General features: G+C 38.0%; 1 protein-coding gene across 2 annotated transcripts; it reads right to left on the minus strand.

The window, feature by feature from the left end:
- Window positions 1-1021: 1021 nt before the first annotated feature.
- RHAG (Rh associated glycoprotein) lies at window positions 1022-22532 on the minus strand. Of its 2 annotated transcripts, XM_042937314.1 has the most exons (11): window positions 22340-22400; window positions 16159-16257; window positions 13852-14035; window positions 13103-13253; window positions 10937-11084; window positions 10666-10832; window positions 9032-9169; window positions 8317-8438; window positions 3900-3973; window positions 3442-3515; window positions 1022-1676 (listed from the first exon to the last, which is right to left on the minus strand). In XM_042937314.1, the coding sequence occupies exons 3-11, from the start codon at window positions 14013-14015 to the stop codon at window positions 1644-1646; spliced, it is 1071 nt and encodes a 356-aa protein (XP_042793248.1). In that variant the 5' UTR covers window positions 14016-14035; window positions 16159-16257; window positions 22340-22400; the 3' UTR covers window positions 1022-1643. The 2 variants fall into 2 exon arrangements, with proteins under 2 accessions (XP_042793248.1, XP_042793247.1); XM_042937313.1 differs by lacking the exon at window positions 16159-16257 and having other exon boundaries at window positions 22340-22532.
- Between the last annotated feature and the right edge of the window lie 515 nt (window positions 22533-23047).

Genomic DNA, 23047 nt, shown 5'->3' on the forward strand with positions numbered 1-23047 from the left:
TCCCTGAGACTGTTTCCACTTTTCTACTGTCTCTCCAGCTGCTTTTGCAGGGGGGGGGAGGGGGGGGTGCTTTTCCCGTATTCTCCGCCTCTCCACCCCCCCCCCCCCCCGCCCCCGCACGCAAAAGTGGCTCCCTGCCCTCGGCAGCTTCTCTCTCCCCCAGTTCGCCTCTCAGCGCCGTGTACCTGCTGAATTCTGTGGTTCAGGTTGTGCAGATTGTTGTGTTAATCCTCAGATCAGTTTTCTAGGTGTGCAGGATGGTTTAGTGTTGGTCTGGCTGTATTTCATGGACTCAAGCCACACAAAAAACTTCCATGCTGTTCCTCCATCTTGGCTCCTCCCCTCTGAATTTTGCCTTTTGATCAGCAGGAAATGAGGGGGTCTCTGGACATTGGGTAGTGAAGATGATTCCTTGTGATGATCAGGAAGAGTGGAGATAGTGGACTTTATAACGTAAGCACACTTAAAAAACCCATGTGAAAGAGACTTGGATGTACATTTTGAAAAAGTCACCTAAAATATTTAGGATCTATAAATAAACTATACGATTTGTCCCGTGGAATAAAATATTAATTAATTCACTGTTACTTGTAAGTTTTAAGTTCTAGTACCTAGTAACTGAGGTTTTGTTAATTATGCCAGGGGCTTATTTCCTCCCTGATACTAAGACACATTTTGAGAAGATTCCAGGACTCCAGAAATAGAAGGAAAATCTTAAAAAGCCTATAAAGAAAAATGGTTTTATATGACTATGTAAGTTACCTTTTCTAGAACTTAGTTCTTTAAAAACTACCCTATAATGTGAGACATTAACTTGATTATTTTATAGTAAATATATAGTAATAATTTATTTGAATTGAATATGAATTAAATATGAGGAGAGTGTGTGTGCGTGTGTGTGTGCTTGTTACTAAAATGAATTCCAAACACCAAAGAAAGGAGAGCCAAAGACAATGTTTTAATTTATAATAAAATAACATTTAATTTATTGGAATTTTATACAAAATAGACTTTGGTCAGATAGCATTTGAGCTCTTGTTGCAAATAGTAAACATGCAAAAGGAATTTAGGACAAGAATTCAAGCAAAGACATAACATTACTAACTAGACTATTTTTAAATCAAGAAAGCACCATCAAAACAATTATATTCTTGCTTTACACAATACTTTTCTTTCATATTTCTTATATAGATTTATTATATATTATATTATTGGCTTCAGTTTTACAATTTTGGGATTGAAGACATAGTATGCATATTAAGAATCTTACATAATCAGAGTGTGTTGATTTCTTTGTAAATTTACCTCTATTGGAAAAAAATATATACAAGAGTATACATGGAATTTCACCCTATACCAACCCACTGGCAGAAGTAGTCTGGGAGTCCTAAAGAGAATCCATTTGAACATCTGTTTCATAAGCCACATCCTTCCAACTAAACAATCATTGAGTATCAAGAGATAGCACCAGTCTGTGTGAAGAATTTTTACAGTGGACATTTGGGGCTCAGGACCTATCCATTCTGTTCAATTTTCTCGTTGGATGCTGCCTTTTAAAAAATTTAAACACGATTCTAGATAATGGAAAAGGAAGCTGGGGCACAGGAGGTGTTTAGTCTTTAGGTTCCGGATGGTTGTGTTTGTCACATGTGCTGATGATTGTCTTGTTTGCTGACCTTGAGGACATTTAAAGAAAACAAGGTTAGGGCACTAATTTCTTTCACTTTGGGCTCTCAGAGGTTAGTACTGAAACAGAGGTATATTCTGTAATTATTATCTAAGCTTACAAAGAATTGGGGATAAAAATTGTTTGCATTGGGGAAAAATAAAAGAACAAAAACATTTATCCCACTCACCCTGACTGCATTCTTTTTCCCAAACCTGTTATCCCTGAAAGTCCCACTGAATACATCAAAATATCTATCACTCTTCAGCTTTGCAGGAAATAATTTGGGGGAAATGTGAATGGAGTAATGAGTAGACACTGGAGGATAGAAGGGAGCTGATGTTTTGTTATTTGTAAATCCTCTCATGAGATTCTTTGACCTTCCATATTCTATCTGCTTTTGACCACTCTTATATATGGTATAGAATCTAATGCCACTGTTCAGGATTCATATTATTTTTATGAGTAGCTTTTTATTGCTCTCAGAGGAGCAAAGAATATTGGCCAACTATATTCTGTCTTTTCTTCATGTCCTTTCTGCTTTGGAAAAGACCATAACTTCTGATTTTATCTGCCTGGACACATTGTCTCAACTTCTCTCTATAAATAGGCAGTTTATCCAATTTTATCAAAAGGATGCCAGACAGACATTTAGGCTTCTGTTGAACAAAACATTCACTAATATAGTCATCACTTACATCCTTAATTAGAACACTGTAGCAGGGAGCAAGATAGCTTTCCTAGATTTGATTCCTGAATTCCATGAGAAAGAAATCAAGAAGCAAAGTCTAAATTTGGTTGATTCTTCCTAAGAGCAGCATTTTGGGAGTCTCAAAAATCCTACTATTAAAGATTTTCAGGCAATTTAACCAATAGTGGAAACCAAAACTCATCTTCCTGGTATCTTATTCAAAATATCAACTTTTGTAAAGAAAAAAGTAAGAAATGTAAACCCCACCATAGTTTTCATTAAACCGTTGGGATAAACTTCAGTTATCCAGGGGCGCCTGGGTGGCTCAGTCTGTTAGGGGTCTGACTTCGGCTCAGGTCATGATCTCGCAGTCAGTGAGTTCGAGCCCTGTGTCGGGCTCTGTGCTGACAGCTCAGAGCCTGGAGCCTGTTTCAGATTCTGTGTCTCCCTCTCTCTCTGACCCTCCCCCGTTCATGCTCTCTCTCTGTCTCAAAAATAAATAAACAGTAAACAAAAAATTTAAAAAAACAAACAAACTTCAGTTATCCAATCATTGGATCATCACATTTAGGAATAAAAACTTGTGTGTGTAAGTCTTCCTAAGAGGGTAAATTCTTGATTTCTTAAAAACAGTTTCCACAATTAAATAATGAAGAAACAACATGAATTTTTTTTTAAGTTATATTAAATCTGGTTGACTTCTTTGTTTGGTAAATGAGACTTCTGCCCAATGTGGAACTTGGACTCACAACCCCTTGATCAAGGGTCACATGCCCTATCCATTGAGGCAGCACGGAACTATGGGAAGGTGAGGGCAGTTAGGGAGAGGGGAAGAGAAGAAAAGGAAACAAACCATAAAAGACTCTTAAGGATAAAGAACAAACTAAGGGTTTTTGCAGGAAGGTGGGTGGGAAATGGGCTAGATGGGTGATGGGCATTAAGGAGAGCACTTGTGATGAGCACTGGGTGTTGTATGTAAGTGATGAATCACTGAATTCTGCTTCTGAAACCAATATTGTACTGTGTGTTAACTACCTCAAGTTTAAATAAAAAAAAAAAAAAAAAAAAGAACACTGTTCAGTACCTCCCAATAAACAGAATCATCAAAGAAGTTCCTCTCAGATGGTTGTCCACGGACAATGAACTTGAGAATTAAACCTGTGAGAAGAGGGAGAAAAAAAGTCACATTAGGATGCTGAAGAGGAAAACCTATTTGCATAGGTAATAAAAATAGTGAGATAAGGGGCACCTGGCTGGCTCTACCTGTCAGTAGAGACTCTGAGTCTCAGGATTGTAAGTTTGAGCCCCAGGCTGGGTGTAAAGATTACTGAAAAAAATAAAATCTTAAATTATATATATATATATATATATATATATATATATATATATATATTTCTAGTTATACAATCATCCCCTTGAGCTTATATGATTCACGATTACTTTACTGTCAGAGTTTAGAACATTTTCAAATTTACCACTCGATATGCTTATTATTATGCAGACAGAATGAGGTACATGGGAGTGTTTTCTTTTCATCTTAACCTGTGATCAGCCCTCCAACAACTGCCGTTCCGATAGAAGAACCTAGAGCAGCTGCCTGCATGGCCATGGTAGACCTAGGAAGACAAAAGAAAAGAAGAATGTTGTTTTTCCAGGCTACCAACTAGCAAATCTCATTTCCTGAGGGAATGGATGCTAGCCATCTTCAGGCCAGAGGGCAGCATTACACCAGCAAACAAATGTTTGTTACAATTTTTTATTTCCTATTTTCATTTTCTTTGAAATTCTTGAGCAATGTTAAAAAGTCCTTATAAGCACATAAGAAAAATTACCTTTCCCTTTAGGAGGGATGAAAAGATCTAACTTAGAAAGAGTTTAATATATAGTACCAGGTTTTGATCCTCAATCCAGTTCATTCAACAAATATTTATTGAGTACTCACTCTGTGCCACATTCTCTTTTAGGCACTGAGGATGGAATAATGTACAACACGAGTTTCCATCTTTCCCCACCCCATCCCAAAAGAAACAATTGTAATTAAATTTTAAAAATCAATAATCAGGGGCTCCTGGGTGGTTCAGTGGGTTAAGATCTAACTCTTGGTTTCAGCTCAGGTAATGATCTCATGGTTGGTGAGTTGGAATCCCTCACTGGGCTCAGTGCTGACATCAAGGAGCCTGCTTAGGATTCTCTCTTTCCTTCTATCTCTGTGCTTCCCCTTTTCTTTCTCTCTTTCTCTCTTTCTCTCTCCCTCCCTCCCTCAAAATAAATAAACTAAAAAAAAAATTTTGAAAAAAATCAATAAAATCAGAAAAGTTAATTTTAGCATATATCATAGAGACAACTCATTGAATACAGTAAAAAAAAAAACACAAAAAACTCTGTAAGTCATCTTAGATGTAGTTACCTTAAAATAAAATTAGTAAAAAAAAATACCTCATAATTTTTGGGAATGGAAGAATGTAATAAAAAGCTATTGAAGTGCATAAGGTTGTTATATGAGTGACAAAAGGACTAGGAGTGTGAATACCCTGTTATCACAGTACCCCACAGTTAGCAGGCGATTCATAAATAGCTGTTGAAGGACTGAATGAGTGTTTATGGGAAAGTAAACATTTGGAAAATGAGAGTATCTTGGTGTTTCATCATCATCCAAAGGACAGAAGGCACTAAACTCAGATTTCGTTTTTTCTCTTCATTTGAAGTGTTTAAATTTTTTCTACTATATAAAAAAAAATGACCATTGTAAAAATATGAGACCATTGTAAAAACATGAGAAACCATTAATCCAGAAAATGAAGAAAAAAATTTAATTTCCCTCAAACCTTAGTCACAATAAAAATGTAAAATATAAACATATATTTTTACAAAATGCAATCATGTTGTAATATTGATTTTCCCAGGACACTTGGGCTGCTCAGTCTATTAAGTATCCAACTCTGGATTTCAGCTCAGGTCATGATTTCACAATTCATGGAATCAAGCCCCATGTTGGGCTCCCTTCTGACATCAGTGAGCCTGCTTGGGATTCTTCTCTCCCTCTCACTCTGCCCCTTCCCTGCTCACATGTGTGTGTGAATGCTCTCTCTCTCTCTCAAAATAAATAAATAAACTTAAAAAAAAAACAAAACTGATTTTGCCATTAAATCTTCAGTGCCCTTTGATGTCAGTAAATGTAGACCTGGATCATAATTTCAATTGCTACCAATTACTACACTGTAAAAATGTACTGTAATTATAGCTCTATAGTTTAGATACTTGGGTTGTTTCCAATGTTTCATATTTTTACAAATGCCATGAGAACACATCCTCTTATGAAATGCTTATGAATTTGTCCAATAATTTCCCTAAAATAATTAGAAATGAAATTATTAGTAAAATGAAATTATTAGTAAAAATTTATATACTTCTTAAGGGCTTTTCCAAATAGAAAAATGCATAATTAAAATCCCCATTATTCTACTGTAGCCACCATTCAGTATCATCATTCATTTAATCTTTCACTTTGTAACTGAAAAATTAGTAACTTGTGTTAATTTGCATTTCTTTGATTACTAGTGAGGTTGAATATTTAATATATATTTATTCATTTGATTTTTTTCTTTTGTAAACTGCCTGTTAATTTTATCAGAACTTGCCAAAATCTTTTCCAAGGTATTAAAAAATATTTTTTGATGAAAAGATTTCCAAGATTACATGGGCTTGGAAAATAAACATTAAGAGCATTATTAGAATTAGGCTGCCATAATGTACGCAGATGTCTCTTAAGAATACTTACTTCTGGGACACCTGGGTGGCTCAGTTGGCTAAGCATCCGACTTCAGCTCAGGTCATGATCTCACAGTTCGTGAGTTCGAGCCCCACATCAGGCTCTGTGCTGACAGCATGGACCCTGGAGACTGCTGTGGATTCTGTGTCTCCCTTTCTTTCTGCCCTTACCTCACTCATGCTTGGTCTCTCTCTCTCTCTCTCTCTCTCTCTCTCTCTCTCTCTCTCTCCCCCTCTCTCAAAAGTAAATAAACATTAAGAATACTTACTTCTTATTCAATGCTTACCAAGAAACCTGATTTGCATTTTAATATTCTGAATAGAAACATCTGAGTAAATAGTCTTGGGTCTTGGCCAAAATATTTTGTCTGGTGTGTGAGATGTATGTGAATTTCACCCAGGAAAGATGTATGTGGATTTCACCCATGTGAATAGACCTTCCAAGGCTCATCATCCAACCCCTCCGCTTTCCCCTCTCCCCCCACCACCAAATCCCCCTGAGTACATTGAGAAGTGGTTGCCAAACCTGAATACCGAAGCACTAGACTCTCAACCATGGAACCTTCCCCAAATTTGGCCACCCAGCAAGACCCAGCCTGTGAGAGCCAGATAGTCTTGTTTTATTACATCCATGGAACTGGTACAAGCATGATGCTCAAGAATTCCTTGATGTCTAATCATGAGTGACATCTTAAGAGTGTTTGCAGTGTTTACACACTAGAGCATTTAGGAGTTGAGCTCATGGACTCATGCGTTTATTGTGTTTGATTTGCATTAAAATATGTTCGCATTTAGTCTCCACAGATGTTAGGTCCTGGAGAGAACTGCAAAAAAATATGGATAATTCTGGGGTTGTTCTCCAAATTTTCAAAAGGGGCAAAAAAAGAAAACAAACAGAAGAAAGGGGTCAACTATACACATGAAAGTAGAAGCAAATTTCTGTTGAGTAGTAAATGTGATTAAACTAATTTTTCAAATATTTATCATTACTGGTCTCAACAGAGTTGAATTTTAATCTGTTAAAATTAAAGAATTTTTTCTTTTCAAATTATTCAGCTCTAGTCAGGAGTCACTTTGATACATTTTCAAACATATTCACCTTATCTTCATGCTTTCAATTGGCTTTAAAAATTGACCATTTTGATTCTTCCTTACTTAATCTCTGAGTGATCTGGACTGTGTGATCTTCCTACCTGTTTTGCATCAATAACATTCATATCAAACTGTTCCAATCTTGTTGCCTAAAAGTGACAACTGATGGCTTATGACATCACTTTTACTGTCTTGGATTTGACTGATAATTGTTCTTCCTCCAGCCATTTAAATCCTATGCCCCTTTTGGGAAGAATCTAGGTCTGTTTAGAGTTGAAGAGATCTTAGAGACTAAATACTATGATTCTCTCATTTTATAGAAGAGGAAATTGAGAACCACAGAGGCTGAGTGAGTTGTAAGGCCCCATAATTAGTCAATAGCAAAGCCTGAGCCATATGCCAGTCTTCCTGATTCTCCAGATCCAGCTGCTTTCTACATTAGGTGAATTCATTCTTCTATGTGTTGATTATATGAAATGGCAGCTCAGCTCATCACAGATGCCCCCTCCTTCATTTTGGTGAGAGCAACTAAAAGAGCAAGCCTACTGTATTCTGACTGTGATTATCAAATTGCCAAATATGCTAGAAGACACTTGCCTATGGTAGAAAAATTTAAAATAACACCGTTAAGTAAAAACAACCAACCAACCAACCAACCAATGTTAATAACATTAAGTTAAGACCATCTTCCCTTACAATTCTATTCTCTCAATTGTGTCTCTTTTGCTTCAGTAAAGGACAATACTTACGAACTGTGGACTGGATTGGTAAAGTAAAAGCTGTCTCGTTACCAGATTCCTCCAAGAGTGAGATAAAACATCAGACCTGGAAAACCTGGGTGGCTCAGTCAGTTAATTGTCTGACTCTTGATTTTGGCTCAGGTCATGATCTCATGGTTCGTGAAGTCAAGTCCCAAGTCAGGCTCTGCACTGACAGCACAGAGTCTGCTTGGGATTCTCTCTCTCCCTCTGTCTGTCTCTCTCTCTGCCCTCCCCTTGCTCACTCTCTCTTTCAAAATAAACAGATAACCAAAACCAAAAGCAAAAAAAAAAAAAAATCATCAACCTCAGGGTGCAGGAAAACCCATTCTTTAACTCACGTCTTAGATGCTCCCAAGGCTATCGCCACAATGCTTGCGAGGCCTCCTACCACACCAGGTAAGCCATGCAGGTTATGAACACCACATGTATCATGGATCCTCAGTTTAGTGGTAAAAAATGGCTAAAATTGTAAAAAGAGGAAGTTTTGTTATTTTGTTAGACATACAGAGTTTTATAACTGAAGGCAGTGACAAGGCAGGAAAATGTTACTATAGCCCAGTTTGCCATCCGTATCTAAATCCCACTTAAGTCAAAGAGTCTGAATACATTGGTGGCAAAACTACTCATGTCAGTTTTTAGTAGATGGATTTGAAGTGAGTGATTTCAACTCTTCCTCCTTCCTACCTACTGATATCCAAAATCCCCTTCAAAGGACACAGAGTCCTTCATTATGCAAAAACAAACAAACGTCATCAACCACAAAAACTTGAATGGAACTGCCCTGAGGAAAGTAACACAAGTACTTAACATTCAGTTCACACTAATTTATAAATAATTGATATCAAATTCTTTCCTGGTACACAGAAGAAGTCAGAGGACAGCAGAAACCATTGTACACTGAAATGTGAGTGGTATTTCTGACAGGAAGGGAAATGACCCTGAAATAAGGAGAGATGGTGATGAAAGGAATTTTCCCAGCTTTTCTCTATTGGTGGGATGTCAGAAGATGATGGTTCAGATCAAAGTCTGACTAAGAGCACTTGTCATACTTACAGTCAGGAACTTGAACCCAAGCACAGAGACAATTCCTGCAATGCTCCCAATGATCATAGAACCATACGGGTGGATCTTCATGTCCGCACAGGTGCCCACAGCAACTCCTCCAGCAAGGGTTGCGTTCTGAATGTGAACCTGCATGGAGCACAGACACACGAGTGGAGTGAGCTGAACGAAGGAGACTTCAGAAGGAATGAAGGAATGTATCCAGGGTTGGATGGACTCCACGGCACATTCTTCAGTTCAAAGGGCTATGGATTCTTTTCTAAAAATAGGGTTCTTTGTAATTACAGAAGGCCTTTCTTCCAAGCAGCTGTTTGATATCTTTCTTGCTGGGGTTCCTTGGTAGTGCCTGAGTGATCTGGTTAGTGAGACAAGTTTGGGGAGGGACTCGAGGAAAAACAAAAGAGGTTGTAGTGGGAGGCTTGGGAGTGTAGTGCAATTATTCTAGCAGTGTTATATCTATTTATTCAGTTTGGGGGATGCATCTGTGGTTATCATGAACCAAAAGAGGTCTGTGGTTGCTGTGTGCTTTGCGGAGTCCATGATATTCCAACACTCAAGGAATATAGAGACACCAAAATGTGCACATTGTACATGAAAGACAACAGCTTTCACACGTGTCACCGTGCTGAGAACCTTTAAATATGGTGGAAAGAGTGACCAATTTCCTTTTACCAGAATTCATCAGAAAGATTATCTTCTCACTGATCTGCCTAAGGAAGAAAGTTCATCAGTGTTTTAAAAGAGCAGGACTGGGCTGTGTGTGTGTGTTTTTTTTCTTTTCTTTTGTTTTTAATTTTCTTTCATTAAACAATTTGTACAGCATTGAAATCCATGTCCTTGGCTATGCCTGAAGAAATTACAATATCCTTTTCTTCCCTGAGGCTGGAAAAGAAGAGCCGCTGATGTGCAGATTACTCCTTGACTGACATTTCTCTAGCTCACAGGTCAAAAACTCAAGAGACCAACTTGGGAGGATCTTAAAAAATGTTTTGTTTTGAAGTAATTTTAGACTCATGTAATAGTTGCAAAAGTACTGCAGTTTCCATTTATCCCTCACCCAGTTTCCCCTAATGTTAACATCTTACATAATCATGAAACCAGGAAATTAGCATTGATAGAGTACTATTAAAAGTCTTATTTGAATTTCACCAATATTCCCATTAGTGTCCTTTTCCTTTTCCAGGGTCCTACTCAGGATCCTACCTTGTCATTAGTTGTTGTTCCTTTGAGAGGGACATTTGCAGCTTAGGAAAACAGAATCAACTTGCACCCTCCTCCTCCCTCATTCTCTTTTTCTACTTTTGGCAAGTCCTGTTTCTAAGGAAAATTTTCTAAGACCTTGGAGACAGTCAACTCTATCATTAAAGAAATATGTCTCAAATCTTTGATTTTTGCATGACTATATTCTGTAATAGACTGTCAGTTCCTTGAGGACAGTCTTTTTGATTTGCCACAACACAAATTTGATGAAGAAACAAATGCGTGCTCTTTTCAAAATATTCTGCAAGGTTTGCCGTGTTGTGATTTCCTGCGGCGGCCCAGCAGCGATGCAAACATGACCTGCGCATCCGAGCGATCGTCAACATCACTTAGCGAAACTTCCATGGTGGTTAATCTGCCCTTACCATATCAAGCCTGCCTCTCTTTTCAACAAGGCTGGAAAATGCATAGGCTGTGAGCACACAGGCGACAAGAGAGAAGTATGTATTTACGATGGCCATGTACTGTTTCTCTCCAGTTTCAGCGATGACTGAATTAAAGCTGGGCCAAAACATCCACAGGAAAAGAGTCCCTGCCGGAAACCACAAAAAGGGACATTAATTCTGGAAATGGAAGACAGTCGCAGGGAGGCAGTTTGCCTTGGGAACTGAATCAGGCGAGTCCACCTCTACTCACCAATCATGGCAAACAGATCTGAGTGGTACGCAGACTTCTCCATCTCGTGCCCCTTTCTCAAGCTTGGCTGATACAGGATGCCTGCTACCGCCAAGCCAAAGTATGCCCCAAAAGCATGGATGGTCATTGATGCTCCGATGTCAGAGGCCTGAGGACCAAAACATGCACGTTATTAGAGGTGAGATTGAGTCTCACTTTGGGAGGAAAGTCAATGAAAGGACTGCTTCATTGGTTAAACAATAATTAAAAAAAATTAAAATAAAATATAAGTCAAAGAAAGGAGGATAAAACAGGATAATGAAATTTAAAAAAAATACAGGCTTTGGAGACACGCAGAACTGACTTTCAATCCTAGGTCAGGTACTTCCTTGCGATGTGGCTTTAGACAAATTACCATATTTCTCTGGATCTCTGCTTCTGTAAAGTGGGAAATATTACCCAGCTAATATAGCTATGGTGAGACTTAGTGAGACCACGTTTGTAAGGTGGTAGGTCTTTGTGGACACTGCATTCATTTTAGGTTACTTCTCCAGGTTAGGGAATTCTTAGTGAAATAATTATGCACTGCACTTGTTTCAAAAAAAAACAGAAGGTTTTTGCATTCATTTGACATTACAGTTAAAGCTCATTTCATTGCAATTCAAAGACTTAAAGCTTTAAAAAAGCCTGAGTCTTTCCCATATGTTTTCACTCTGTTATATGATGACATGAAAGCCAGATAAGGTCCAAGATTCACTTGAAACGATCTATTTAGTTCCCTCTTGAGGACACTGTATGAATTTGACCAAGTTTTCTACATTCTCCTGTTCCTAGAGGGAAAGTTTAGAGTGCCAAACCTGCTGCTTAGCTCTTATTATACTTATTAAGTACAAATAAGGTAGGAAAATGATACACATTTATTAATTTATGTAAGACTTTCATAGTTGATAAACTCCTAAGTACCTTTTAGGTCCAGTTTAACTGTCACTTCCTCAGAGAGGTCTTCCTTGATTCCACTATCTAAATTAGGTCTTCCAGTTATGTTCTCTCATAGCCCCCTCTACTTATTTTTCATAGCATGTATTGCAATTTATAATAATATTTGTGTATATGTGTATGTGTGTATGCACGTGCCTATAGGTGAGTGGGTCTTGCATGATTATCTATTTGATGTCTGTCTCTCTCACTGGACTGTAAACTCTATAAAGACAGGGACCTTCACTGTTTTTTCTGTCATCACAATCACATGATACCTGGAAAGTTGTCAAAAATATTTTCTGTTGAGAGGGGAGTTGGATGGGGGGGATGGGTTAAATAACTGATGGGGATTAAGAAGAGCATTTGTTGATGAGCACCAGGTGTTGTACAGAAGTGTTGAATCACTATATTGTATACCTGGAACTAAAATTATACTATATGTTAAACAACTGGAGTTTTGTTTTGTTTTGTTTTGTGGTTTTTGTTTTTGTTGTTTTTATTTTAGGGAGAGAGAGAGAGAGCACGAGCAGGGGAGGGAGCAGAGGGAGGAAAAGAGACAGAGAATCCTAAACAGGTTCCATGTGCAGTGCAAAGCCTGACACAGGGCTTGATTCCGTGACCTGAGTCAAAATCAAGAGTCAGACGCTCAACCAACTGAGCCACCCTAACTAACTGGAATTTAAATAAAAATTTAAAAAATTATTTGCTGTTGAATTAAATGTTCAGTACTGGAGGAGAGTGCCCAGAAGTATTCTATTGACTGTTCTTAGGGGGAATCAATGAGCTTTTAAAGGTAGGGGAAAAATTTAGGCTTTAACAAAAGTCTTAGGAAGGGCAAGGTCACCTAGTAGTTGAAATATAAATAGGAATTGATCATTGATAGGAAATATAATGTAATAAATAGAGTTGCGGAGTTAGAAAAATCTGGGTTTAAATCCATATTTGGGACAGTTTTTCAGTATCTGTGATGACTAGTTGTAATTTGTAACAACTAATAATACCCAGGTTATAGTGTGGCGGTGACAGTGAAATGAGGCAATGTTGATGAGACTCCTGGTTTATGATAGGCACTTGAATAAGTGATGGGTGTAATTATACTTGCTGTGCTATCATGCTCACTGATGTTTGTCCCTATGTAGAGTGGACATCCATTAGGTGTAACCAGAACTGATGTCCAAAGCTAGTAAGTATAAATCCTCTAATCCTTACCTCAAATATCTCACCAACCAGATATTCATTGCCAACAAAGGCAGCAATTTCTAGTATTGTCATGGCCAGCATTTGGGTTGGACTTATTTTTCCCAGGACAGCTCCAAAAGAAATCAAGACTGTGGCTGTACTGAGGTCTCCATTTATCATGCTAAGGGAAAAAAGGAAAGAATACATTGAAGAATAAGGCACACCCAACATAAAACTGAGAGTTGGGATTTACTATAGCACCATTTTATACAGAGTGCAAGCCCTGCTCCCCTACTGCTCCCCATCAGGCACTCCTCCCAGGCACCCTTTCACACACTCCACTTTCCATCTTCCATGCTCTCTAGCTGCTCCAATGTTTCCTTTATTTTGACCTACCTGTTCTTGATCTCACTGAGGTTTTCCTTTATTTTTGTTGATCTGATAAATGAATTACTTTCTACAGTGTTTACCTTTCAAAATGTAAATATAGAAAAGTAGCTAATGGAGGATTTTTGCCCCCTGTAGCTGAGATGGAAGGAACAATGTTTTTATGAAAGGGGATTTCTCTTATCTTTAAAGTCAAACTGGAGAAGATATAGACACGAATGTATGACCCTGCTCAGTACAGCAAGGTGTTGATTCACATCCTAGGATCCCAATATTCTTCTCTTGTCTAAGGGGGACAATGTGCCAGCTGGTTCAGAGGCTTACTGACAAGAGACTAAGCAGAGAAACAATTGCTCTGAAAACACAATGGTTGAAAAATAAGGGTTGCTCACTTTTTGATTCCAATGTGAATTTTCTGTCCATGGTTGTGCACGATCCCCCACATAAAAGTGCCCCATTGGAGGCCCAAAGCAGCAACGAGTAGATTGATGCCCACACTACTGAAGCCATAATTTTTCAGGAAGGTCATGAGGAAGCCAAACCCAACAAATATCATTACATGTACATCTTGAAACACTGCAAAAAAAAAAAAAAAAAAAAAGTAGCGGAAAAAAACTCTGCGTTAAGGGAGAACTAAGAAAATGTTACATCATGAAATACCCCATTTATTAAATTTTACATCCTTTATGTAAAACACTGCAAAGAGACAGCATTAACTGGGCAGCCAAAGGCTGGGTCTCAGTGCCAGCTTGGCTCCTTACCAGTCATGAGACCTTGGGTAACTATTCAAGTTTTTCTTGGAATACTATGTGCTCTCTTACCCGTGTGCCTTTCATCCTCTCCCTGAAGAGTTTTCCATTCCTTTCTACCTGAGGAAAACTTTGCACAGAACAATGCAAACATCAACCCCTCTTGCAGACCTTCCTAGTACTCCCAGGGAAAACTAATATTTCCTCTTCCACACAGCATTCTGTACATACTTCAACTTTAACATTTGCCACACTGTGTTAGCATATATTTGGCATGCATCACCCTGTAAGAGTTCCTTGATGAGGTGTTTATCTCCTGCACCAGATTTTGAGTTTCTTGACTGAAGGGATTAGAACATATTCATTTTTTGCTCTCCAGGATTTGGCATAAAAATCTGCCTATAAGATAAGAGGCAATAATGACTAAATGAATGAGCTTCAGTCTCCAATGATCAAATCTGTGTAATAGTACCAGATTATTGTTGAAGTCCAGTATGATAATGTCTTTGTTAGCACTTTCTAAGCCAAAGCAAAAAAAAAAAAAAAAAAAAAATGCTGTATCCTCTCGAGGAGCAAATACTTTACTTAGTGTTTGGAAATGTAAGCTAAGGTCCCCCAGTTCTATTACATGATTGTGTGACCTTGGGCAAGTCACTTACTCTCTTTGAGCTTCAGTATTTTCATCTGCAATACTGAAAAGGCCCTGTTTCACAGAGGAACTCTGTGTGAGATAACCTGTGTGGGAAGGAGTGTGCAGTAGAGCACTATATAAATAAAACATAGGATCAAAAACAAATAAAACATATGATCAAATATGAGATAGTGGAAACATAGGCTTTTCCCTCAAGAAAGGGATAGCTTCATTAGCGAGACATGCATTTGGTTGAATCCCATGAAATGGAAAATTTTGCATTAAAATTATCAATGAAAATGATTAAATTATTGGCAATTTCTTGTGGTTCAACCTAATGGATACACAAAGCAAACTGAGGTCAAATTGGGCACAAATATAAAAACAGAGAGACAAAAAGAAAACATTTAAATGTTGGATTAATATTAATCATTGTGGCCAGGGGTTTAAGTGAAAATAGGCATGAGAGAGGACATTCCTAAAAAATGTATCTCAGAGGAAACTGATGTTAGAATCCAATTAATTCGTCTGAAGGGTGGGCTTAAAATTTGAATCCAGGCCTGACTCCATCAATTCCTCTATGCATTGAGCACTGTAGGGATTAACAGGAAAATAATGAAGGCAGAGTGTTGGCCTCCCAGGCTCTCAGAGACATGTTACTACCCTTTGGCTCTTTCTACCTCTGTCCTACCATTAGGCTCAGGAGACAGTGTGTTTGAGGTTGGGAGACGATGGCACTCAGGTTTGTCTGCTGTAGGAGATGCTGTGATACGCTGCCCAGATACCTCCTTTAGAAATGGATAACTTATTTTTCCATTTCCCTGGATGTAGGGAGTCCTGCTACATGAGAGTCTTAAGCTCTCAATTCTCTCTGGAAAATATTCTTGTCAAGGTCACAGCCTTTTCCTGGGGTAGCCTGCACCAGAGAGAAGAATGCTGTGCAGTCCTAGTTGGATAAGGCAGATTGATGACTATTTCACCTATGCCAGCGTTTTGGCTGACCACCCTCATCTCATATATACCCAGACAACTTTGGTATTGGGGCTTTACAAGACCTGTTGATGGGCAGTGGTCAACTAACATGAACCTGTTTGGTTTTTGAAGTATTAAGTGACCATATCTATTAACTGTGTGCTCAGATGGTTTTTTTCCCCTCAAAGCTTATTCTTGCTTTTCGCCACAAGGGGGCTTAAGAACCTCATCTATTATTTAAGTTGCTATAGAGAGCTCACAAAGTTGTGAAAACTCTTGACAGATCATGATTCTGTATAAAAAGTATGGATAAGAAAGAGCTATAAACAATTAGGATTATGTATTACCTTTTATCCTGCTCTAAGATTTTGTGGGTGGGGACTGGAGGGAGGGCCATGAGATTAGTTCTATGTTGTAAGAAGGCCATCAAAGGAATAAAGTATTCTCTGTAGAAGAAAAGGAGATTGAACTTTTGTAAAGTCTTCCAACAGGTTTTAAGAATTGCCAAGACTTGTCTGAATCACATATTCTCAGTAGAGTGTGATTTTTGTCTCCCCAGTAAATGTGACAATGTCTGATGTTTTTGTTCTGTTTTACATCCACCTTTATCTTGTGTTAGGATATCTTGCAAGCTCTGATAACTCAACATGTTTAAAATACAACCGATGATTCCAACTCACTTTCTACCACCACTAGCACCAAATGAATGAGTCAGATCCCTCCTTTCCTTCTATTTCCTACATATGGCTGTTGCCTCGAATGTCCTTTCCATCCCAAACCCAACACTTCTTTACCTGACAAACTTCTATACACACTTCAAGAACCAGATCGTCTGCTATAACATGGCGCATACCCTCCCTTATTTTATTTTCTTTGCTTATGTGTTTGTTTTGTTATTCTATGTGCTCGCATGCCATTTATTCAAATAGAGTATTGAGCAAGCACTGCCAATAAGGCACTCTTTCAAGAGAAAGTGAATCCAAGTGTGAAGGCAGTAATCATGATGTGGCTAACAGACCCCAGCAGAAAGTCTGGCACCTGTACCTTTTCAGGAAATGCCTCAGATAAGCAGGAATAAATGGATCACTGGTAAGGACCATTGAGAATTTGTCTGACTGGGACCATCAGGACCTTATTCAGAAAAATTGTTTTTCTCGATCAAGTGGTGAAAGTTGTTCAGCTGGCCAATTAGAACTGGTGGCTTTCTTGTTTTGTTTTGTTTTTTAACGGTTAAGGGCTGGCATGGTGTTTGCCAGGCATGTAACTTTTTTTGCTCTTCTAGAGTTCCAGTCCTTGGAACCACTGGGATTATATTCTGAACTCATCTTTTCTGAGAAGAAGGTATCCTTAGGGTGGCATCTTTACTCCCCACCTCCCAAATATTTTAATTTCACATATTTCAAATATTTAGAAAAATAGTACAATGAACATCTATGTACTATTCACCTAGATTTATCAGTTGTTCCTATTTTCTATATTTTTTCTCTCTCTCTCTCATCAGATATATATATATATTTTTTTTTTTTCTAAGCCATTTGAAAGTAGGATGACATTTTGCCCCCAACCTCTTTAGAATGAGTTTCCTAAATAACCATAACACCATCCTCACATCCAAGAAATATGACATCAATACAATAATATTATCTAATACAGTATCTATATTCAAATTTCCCCAACTGTACCCAAATTGTTCTTTTATAGGATTTTTAACTCATTATCCATTCAACTGTCATTCATTTTTTTTTGTTTGTTTGTCATGTGTCTTTATTTTTCTTTAATTTTGATCGGTTCTCCCACATGCTTTTTATTGGTGGTGTTGTTCTGTCTTTTACATAGAATGTCCCACAATTTGGATTTGTTTGACTGTTTCGCCATAATTAGAATGAGACTAAATATTCTGGGAAGAATATTCTACAGATAGTGCTGTGTACTTCCCATTGTACCACACCTGGTGGTGCATAAATTTTGTCCTATTATTGGTGATGGTAAATTTGACCACGTGGTTAAGACTGTTCTGCCAGATCTCTTCACCATAAATGTACCTTATGCCCTGTAAAGGATAAGTAGTCTGTGGGGCAATTCTTTCAAATGTGTGTTCTCCAGTAACTTTACATAATGGTTCTTGCATTCCTTGAAGAGTCTTGCTGGAATCAGTTACTACATTTTTAATTTTAAAATTATAATTTTCTATATCTATTATTCCTTTTGTATTAATTAGTTGGCATTCTTTTGTGAGGAAGAGTTTCCTCTTTCTCCCCCTACCTGCTTTGGGGAATATTTCTATGGGTTCATTGGCTCCTTTATCTTTATTTCAATGAGTTACTATTACCATCTGATTATTATTTTTAACTCTCTGTTTATCCTCAACTTGTCTAGTTGGTGCTGCTTCAAACAGGATCCTGTGTTCTTTTGGCATCCTCCCATTAGCTGTTACACCCTTGGCTTACCTTGTCTTTCTTCACCCTGACCTTGAACCAACAATTTCTCCAGTGCACCTCTGAGTGGGGAATGGTATTTAACTACTAGGGTTTGGGTTTTATTTGTGCCCATCGCTTCCAGTCCTTTCCAGTACACAAAAACTATTCAATCAAAGGCAACACACAGGGTTCTACTGGAGGCTGATATCTTACTGTTAGGTTACAAACTACAGACAGTATGTTAATTCAGGAATAGTAACAATTCCAGGTAACACTTAGAGTAACAGCAAGCAATCCTTTAGGAATCATTTACACTGCACAAATTAGTTACTCTTTGCCTATAACATATCTAGATTTGCTGAATCTTTTGGTAATAAATGAACTGAATAGTATCTGAGTAAATATAGAACAAATTCTTAAATGTAGATTTTTAAAAATAAATCATTGTACTTAATCCATTACTGGTATTGAAATTCATAAAATAATGTCTAGTGCTGTGTACATCCTTTGTCAGTTTACCTATATCTTCAGTGGTTCCCAAAGCGTGATCTGCAGACATCTGGGGGTTTTGGAGACACTTTTAGGGAATCTGAGAGGTGAAAACTATTTTCATGATAATTCTACAGTGTAATTTGCTTTTTTGTGTGTGTGTGTGCTAATATTTCCAGAGAAGGTGAAATAAATATACGTAAAACTATAGGCACTTTAGTCTGGGTGAAAGCAGTGGCATCAAAGTGTGCTGGTTGTCGTGGTATTCTTTTTTATTTTTTTAAAAAATTTTTAATGTTTATTTGTTTTTGATAGACAAAGAGAGACAGAGCACGAGTGGGACAGAGAGAGAGGGAGACACAGAATCTGAAGCAGCCTCCAGGCTCTGAGCTGTCAGCACAGAGCCTGATGTGGGGCTTGAACTCATGAGCTCTGAGATCATGACCTGAGCTGAAGTCAGACTCTAACTGACTGAGCTACCCAGGCACCCCTTCTCATTGTATTCTTTTTTTTTTTTCAATATATGAAATTTATTGTCAAATTGGTTTCCATACAACACCCAGTGCTCATCCCAAAAGGTGCCCTCCTCAATACTCATCACCCACCTCATGGTATTCTTAATGACCACTCACTTGCAGGAAAAAAAGTAGGTTTCTTTCTTTCTTTCTTTCTTTCTTTCTTTCTTTCTTTCTTTCTTTCTAAGAGAGAGAGAGTGTGTGCAAGTAGGGGAGCAAGGAAGAGGGGGAGAGAGGGAGAGGGAAAGAGAAAGACAGAATCCTAAGCAGGCCATACACTCAGTGGAGCCTGACAGGGGTGGGGGGGGGGGTTGAGGACTTGACCCCGACCCTGGCATCATGACCTGAGGTGAAATCAAGAATCAGATGCTCAACTGACTGAGCCACACAGGCACCCCAAAAATGCAGGTTTTAATTACGAATTCTTTTATGAAGCAGCAAAAATTATCAATTTCACTACTGAACTCCTTCTACGTGTCCTTTTCCTATTCTGTAGGAGAGTGTGCTGAAATGCAATTGTACATAAAGTGCTGCTGAGACATGTGGTCATTTCAGGAAAATGGCACTTTTGTTATTGTTTGAGTACCAACTGAATGAGCAATTTTTTTTTGTGGAACTCTATTTTTACTTGAAATAAAGACTGACATAAACTATGGTTTTTCAGACAGGTATTGACATCGTCTAAAAAATGAGGGGAGGCTGTCCTTTCAGTGAAAAGAATCGACAGTATTTGTTGCCAGGAATACATTTTGACTTAAAAAAAATTAGAATTTCAGAGTTTGTGTCTGCCACTATGAACTTATCAGCTTCCTGATGTTCTCAAGGGTTTTCTGGTGAGACTGTTGGTGATATTAACAAGTATCCTCTTCTGTTATTATATGATGGAATATGTCCATGTTTGGAATATTTGCATAACTGTGAATCAGTATTTTTCAAATGATTGATGCACACTGTAACAAGATCTCACCTTGGTAAAAGCTCTACTGAAAGTGCAAGAGAGGAGCACCTGGGTGGCTCAGTCGGTTAAGGTTAAGCGTCTGACTTCAGCTCAGGTCATGATCTCAGAGTTCGTGAGTCTAAGCCCCTCTTCGGGCTCTGTGCTGACAGCTCAGAGCGTGGAGCCTGTTTCAGATTCTGTGTCTCCCTCTCTCTGCCTCTCCCCCACTCATGCTGTGTCTCTCTCTGTCTCTCAAAACAAAAAAAAAATTACAAAAAAAAAAAAAAGTGCAAGAGAGACCAATGGATTTTAATGTAACAGAGTACAAAATGATCATGGACATGGCTTTAATGTCCCATAGATATTAAAGATGTGTGTCTGCAGAATCTCTAATAAAATGTTGACAGGCCTCAAAGGGCCTTCTCCTTAAACTCTCCTGTTCTCTGCTCTGTCTATATGTTAACAAGGATTAGCAGACAGTCACAGTAGAACTTCACTCCTTGTCAAATTATTTGCTTCAGCAGTGTGACCAATACCTTGCCAGGAGCCATGAAGGCCAAAAAATCATAGAGTGTAGCTTGTTTCTCAAATGAGTGTCTATGGAGTCATTCAGGACATGAAACATGATATTCAGATGTGCCACAGACTTCCGTGGCTGTGCCTTGGGATGGGCTGTGTGACACCATGTATTGCCCCACTATGCAGAAAAGCATAGCAGGATGCAAGCGATGAATAAACTCATATCTAATTGACTTTACTTAAATATAAATTAATATTCTGCTTCACCTATTTGTGAAAAACTCATAACTTTTGCCACACTGCATCTGAGAACTGTTGTAACACACGTTGAGTTCCTCATGCAGAAGCAGAGCCTTCCCCATACTGGAATCCCCCCACTTGGTGCAATTCATACAGTACAAGGCAGGTACCCCCAAGGGTCTGACTTGAACATTTCTTAATAAGTGAATGTTAAATAATCTTCTCTCTAATGACTTACACTGTCACCTAAGTTTTGTGTGAGTCAATTTGAAATGTAGGGAAAAATGTAGAAAATGTAGAACAAAAAATATGTATGTATAACCATAATCATGTAGCTTTTAGGGCTATTCCACAAAATATTTTATCCGGCGGTAATATGGCTGAGTCATTTAGCAGTGGTAGGTCATGATGTCTGCATGAGAACACTCCCTGTTATATAAACTTCCTCAAAAAATGTAGCAATGAGGGAATGAATGTCATATGGTCTTTAAAAAGCTTAGATATATGCTATAGAACCTTAATACGCATTGCTACTATTTTAAACATTTAATAAATTAATAAATTTAATCATTAATAAATTAATAAAAAATTTATGTGTGCCTTGTTAAAAAAATACAATGTATATAATAGGGATATATTATCACCTCCCTGCCTGGTTAATGATGTAATGAATATGCCTGGCTCATAATAGGCAGTCAGTTAACAGTAGTTATTAACGTTATATTAACTATTTCATAACTTTCCCCGTCAAACTTGAAACTATATACCTTCTTTTCATCAGCTACCATTCCGGAGGAAGGATTCTGCTTTTAAAATATGTTAGGTGCTCACACTTTCTTCCCATTGCTAAGGAACAAATTACTTTCCTTTTAGAGCATTATAAAACCCAGAGTACATCCATTTACTTCCTATACCATTGATAATACCACTTCTTATACCTTAGGGCCCCCACATGAAATCCATGTTCCCTTCTCAATACTTCACTTTGTTTCTACTCTCTCCTTTAAAATTACTTTTGACTCTGTTGTTGTGTTGTTGTTTTGTGGGGTGGTGGGTGATATTTTTATACCTTACAAAACTAGGGATCAATTTAAGGGAGAGTTAATGTCATTTAGCAGATGTAGTTAACACAAAAGATTGACCAATTATTTTAATTTTTGCCTTCTTGTGCTGATATTTTAATAGACTCAGTTTCTATCCAAACACATTAACTACAGAGACCATTGCCATGGACCAGATACCTCAGCACAAACTTATAATAATACCCTCAGCACTCATAAGTATCATAAATTGAGTTCCAATGTGGCACTCAAGTGGTTACAGAATTCAGAGTTCACATTCTAAGTCCCCCAAATGGGTTCACATTCTAAAAACCCCAAAATGTATAATAAGAAGTAGATTGCCTACTCACGAGAATGTAACTCAAGAAATCTGTCCACTTTTGTTGAGTTGGTGGTGTTAGGTTGCTGGAGATTGATCTGCTCCGTTTCATACTCGACAAAGTATCCAAATAAAATAATCATGGCAACCTCCAAGACGATGGCCACCATAGGGAATTTGAGCTTCATGTTTGTGGAAAAGGACAGAGGCACACTGAGGGCTTCACAGGCTGTGGGAGGTTGATAAGACTGCTCTCTGTGTGGAATCAGGCTGCCTGTTCAACTCACTCCAATGACGTTGCAAGAAAAAAAAATGGGCAAGACTGATGAAAACACCCCCACTTCTTGGGGAGAATTATGGTCTGTAATCAGATTATTCTGAATGCTAGTTTGAATAACATACAATGTAGATTGGAAGAAGCCAGGTGAAGGAAATGATCTATTGCACAGAAGTGTCTAGAATCTTATTTACTTCTTCAGTGCTTATTGTATGGCAGGCACTGAGCTAGGCTCTGTAGGAGACATAGAACTAAAAGAATATAGAATGGGTCTATTAACTTCCAGAAATATAAGCAAATGATTGTATAAAAACAGATAGGTAATATAATAGTGGTTATAAAAGTATTAGGGAACATACATAAGGCAGCAATTTATTTGGTCTTGGGCTAAGAACACTAGCACATAAAATGATATTGATGAGGACATTAAAAAATAAATAGGCTTGGGGCACTGGGTGGCTC

This window comes from Panthera leo, chromosome B2 (genome assembly GCF_018350215.1).
Source record: "Panthera leo isolate Ple1 chromosome B2, P.leo_Ple1_pat1.1, whole genome shotgun sequence".
Lineage (NCBI taxonomy): Eukaryota > Metazoa > Chordata > Mammalia > Carnivora > Felidae > Panthera > Panthera leo.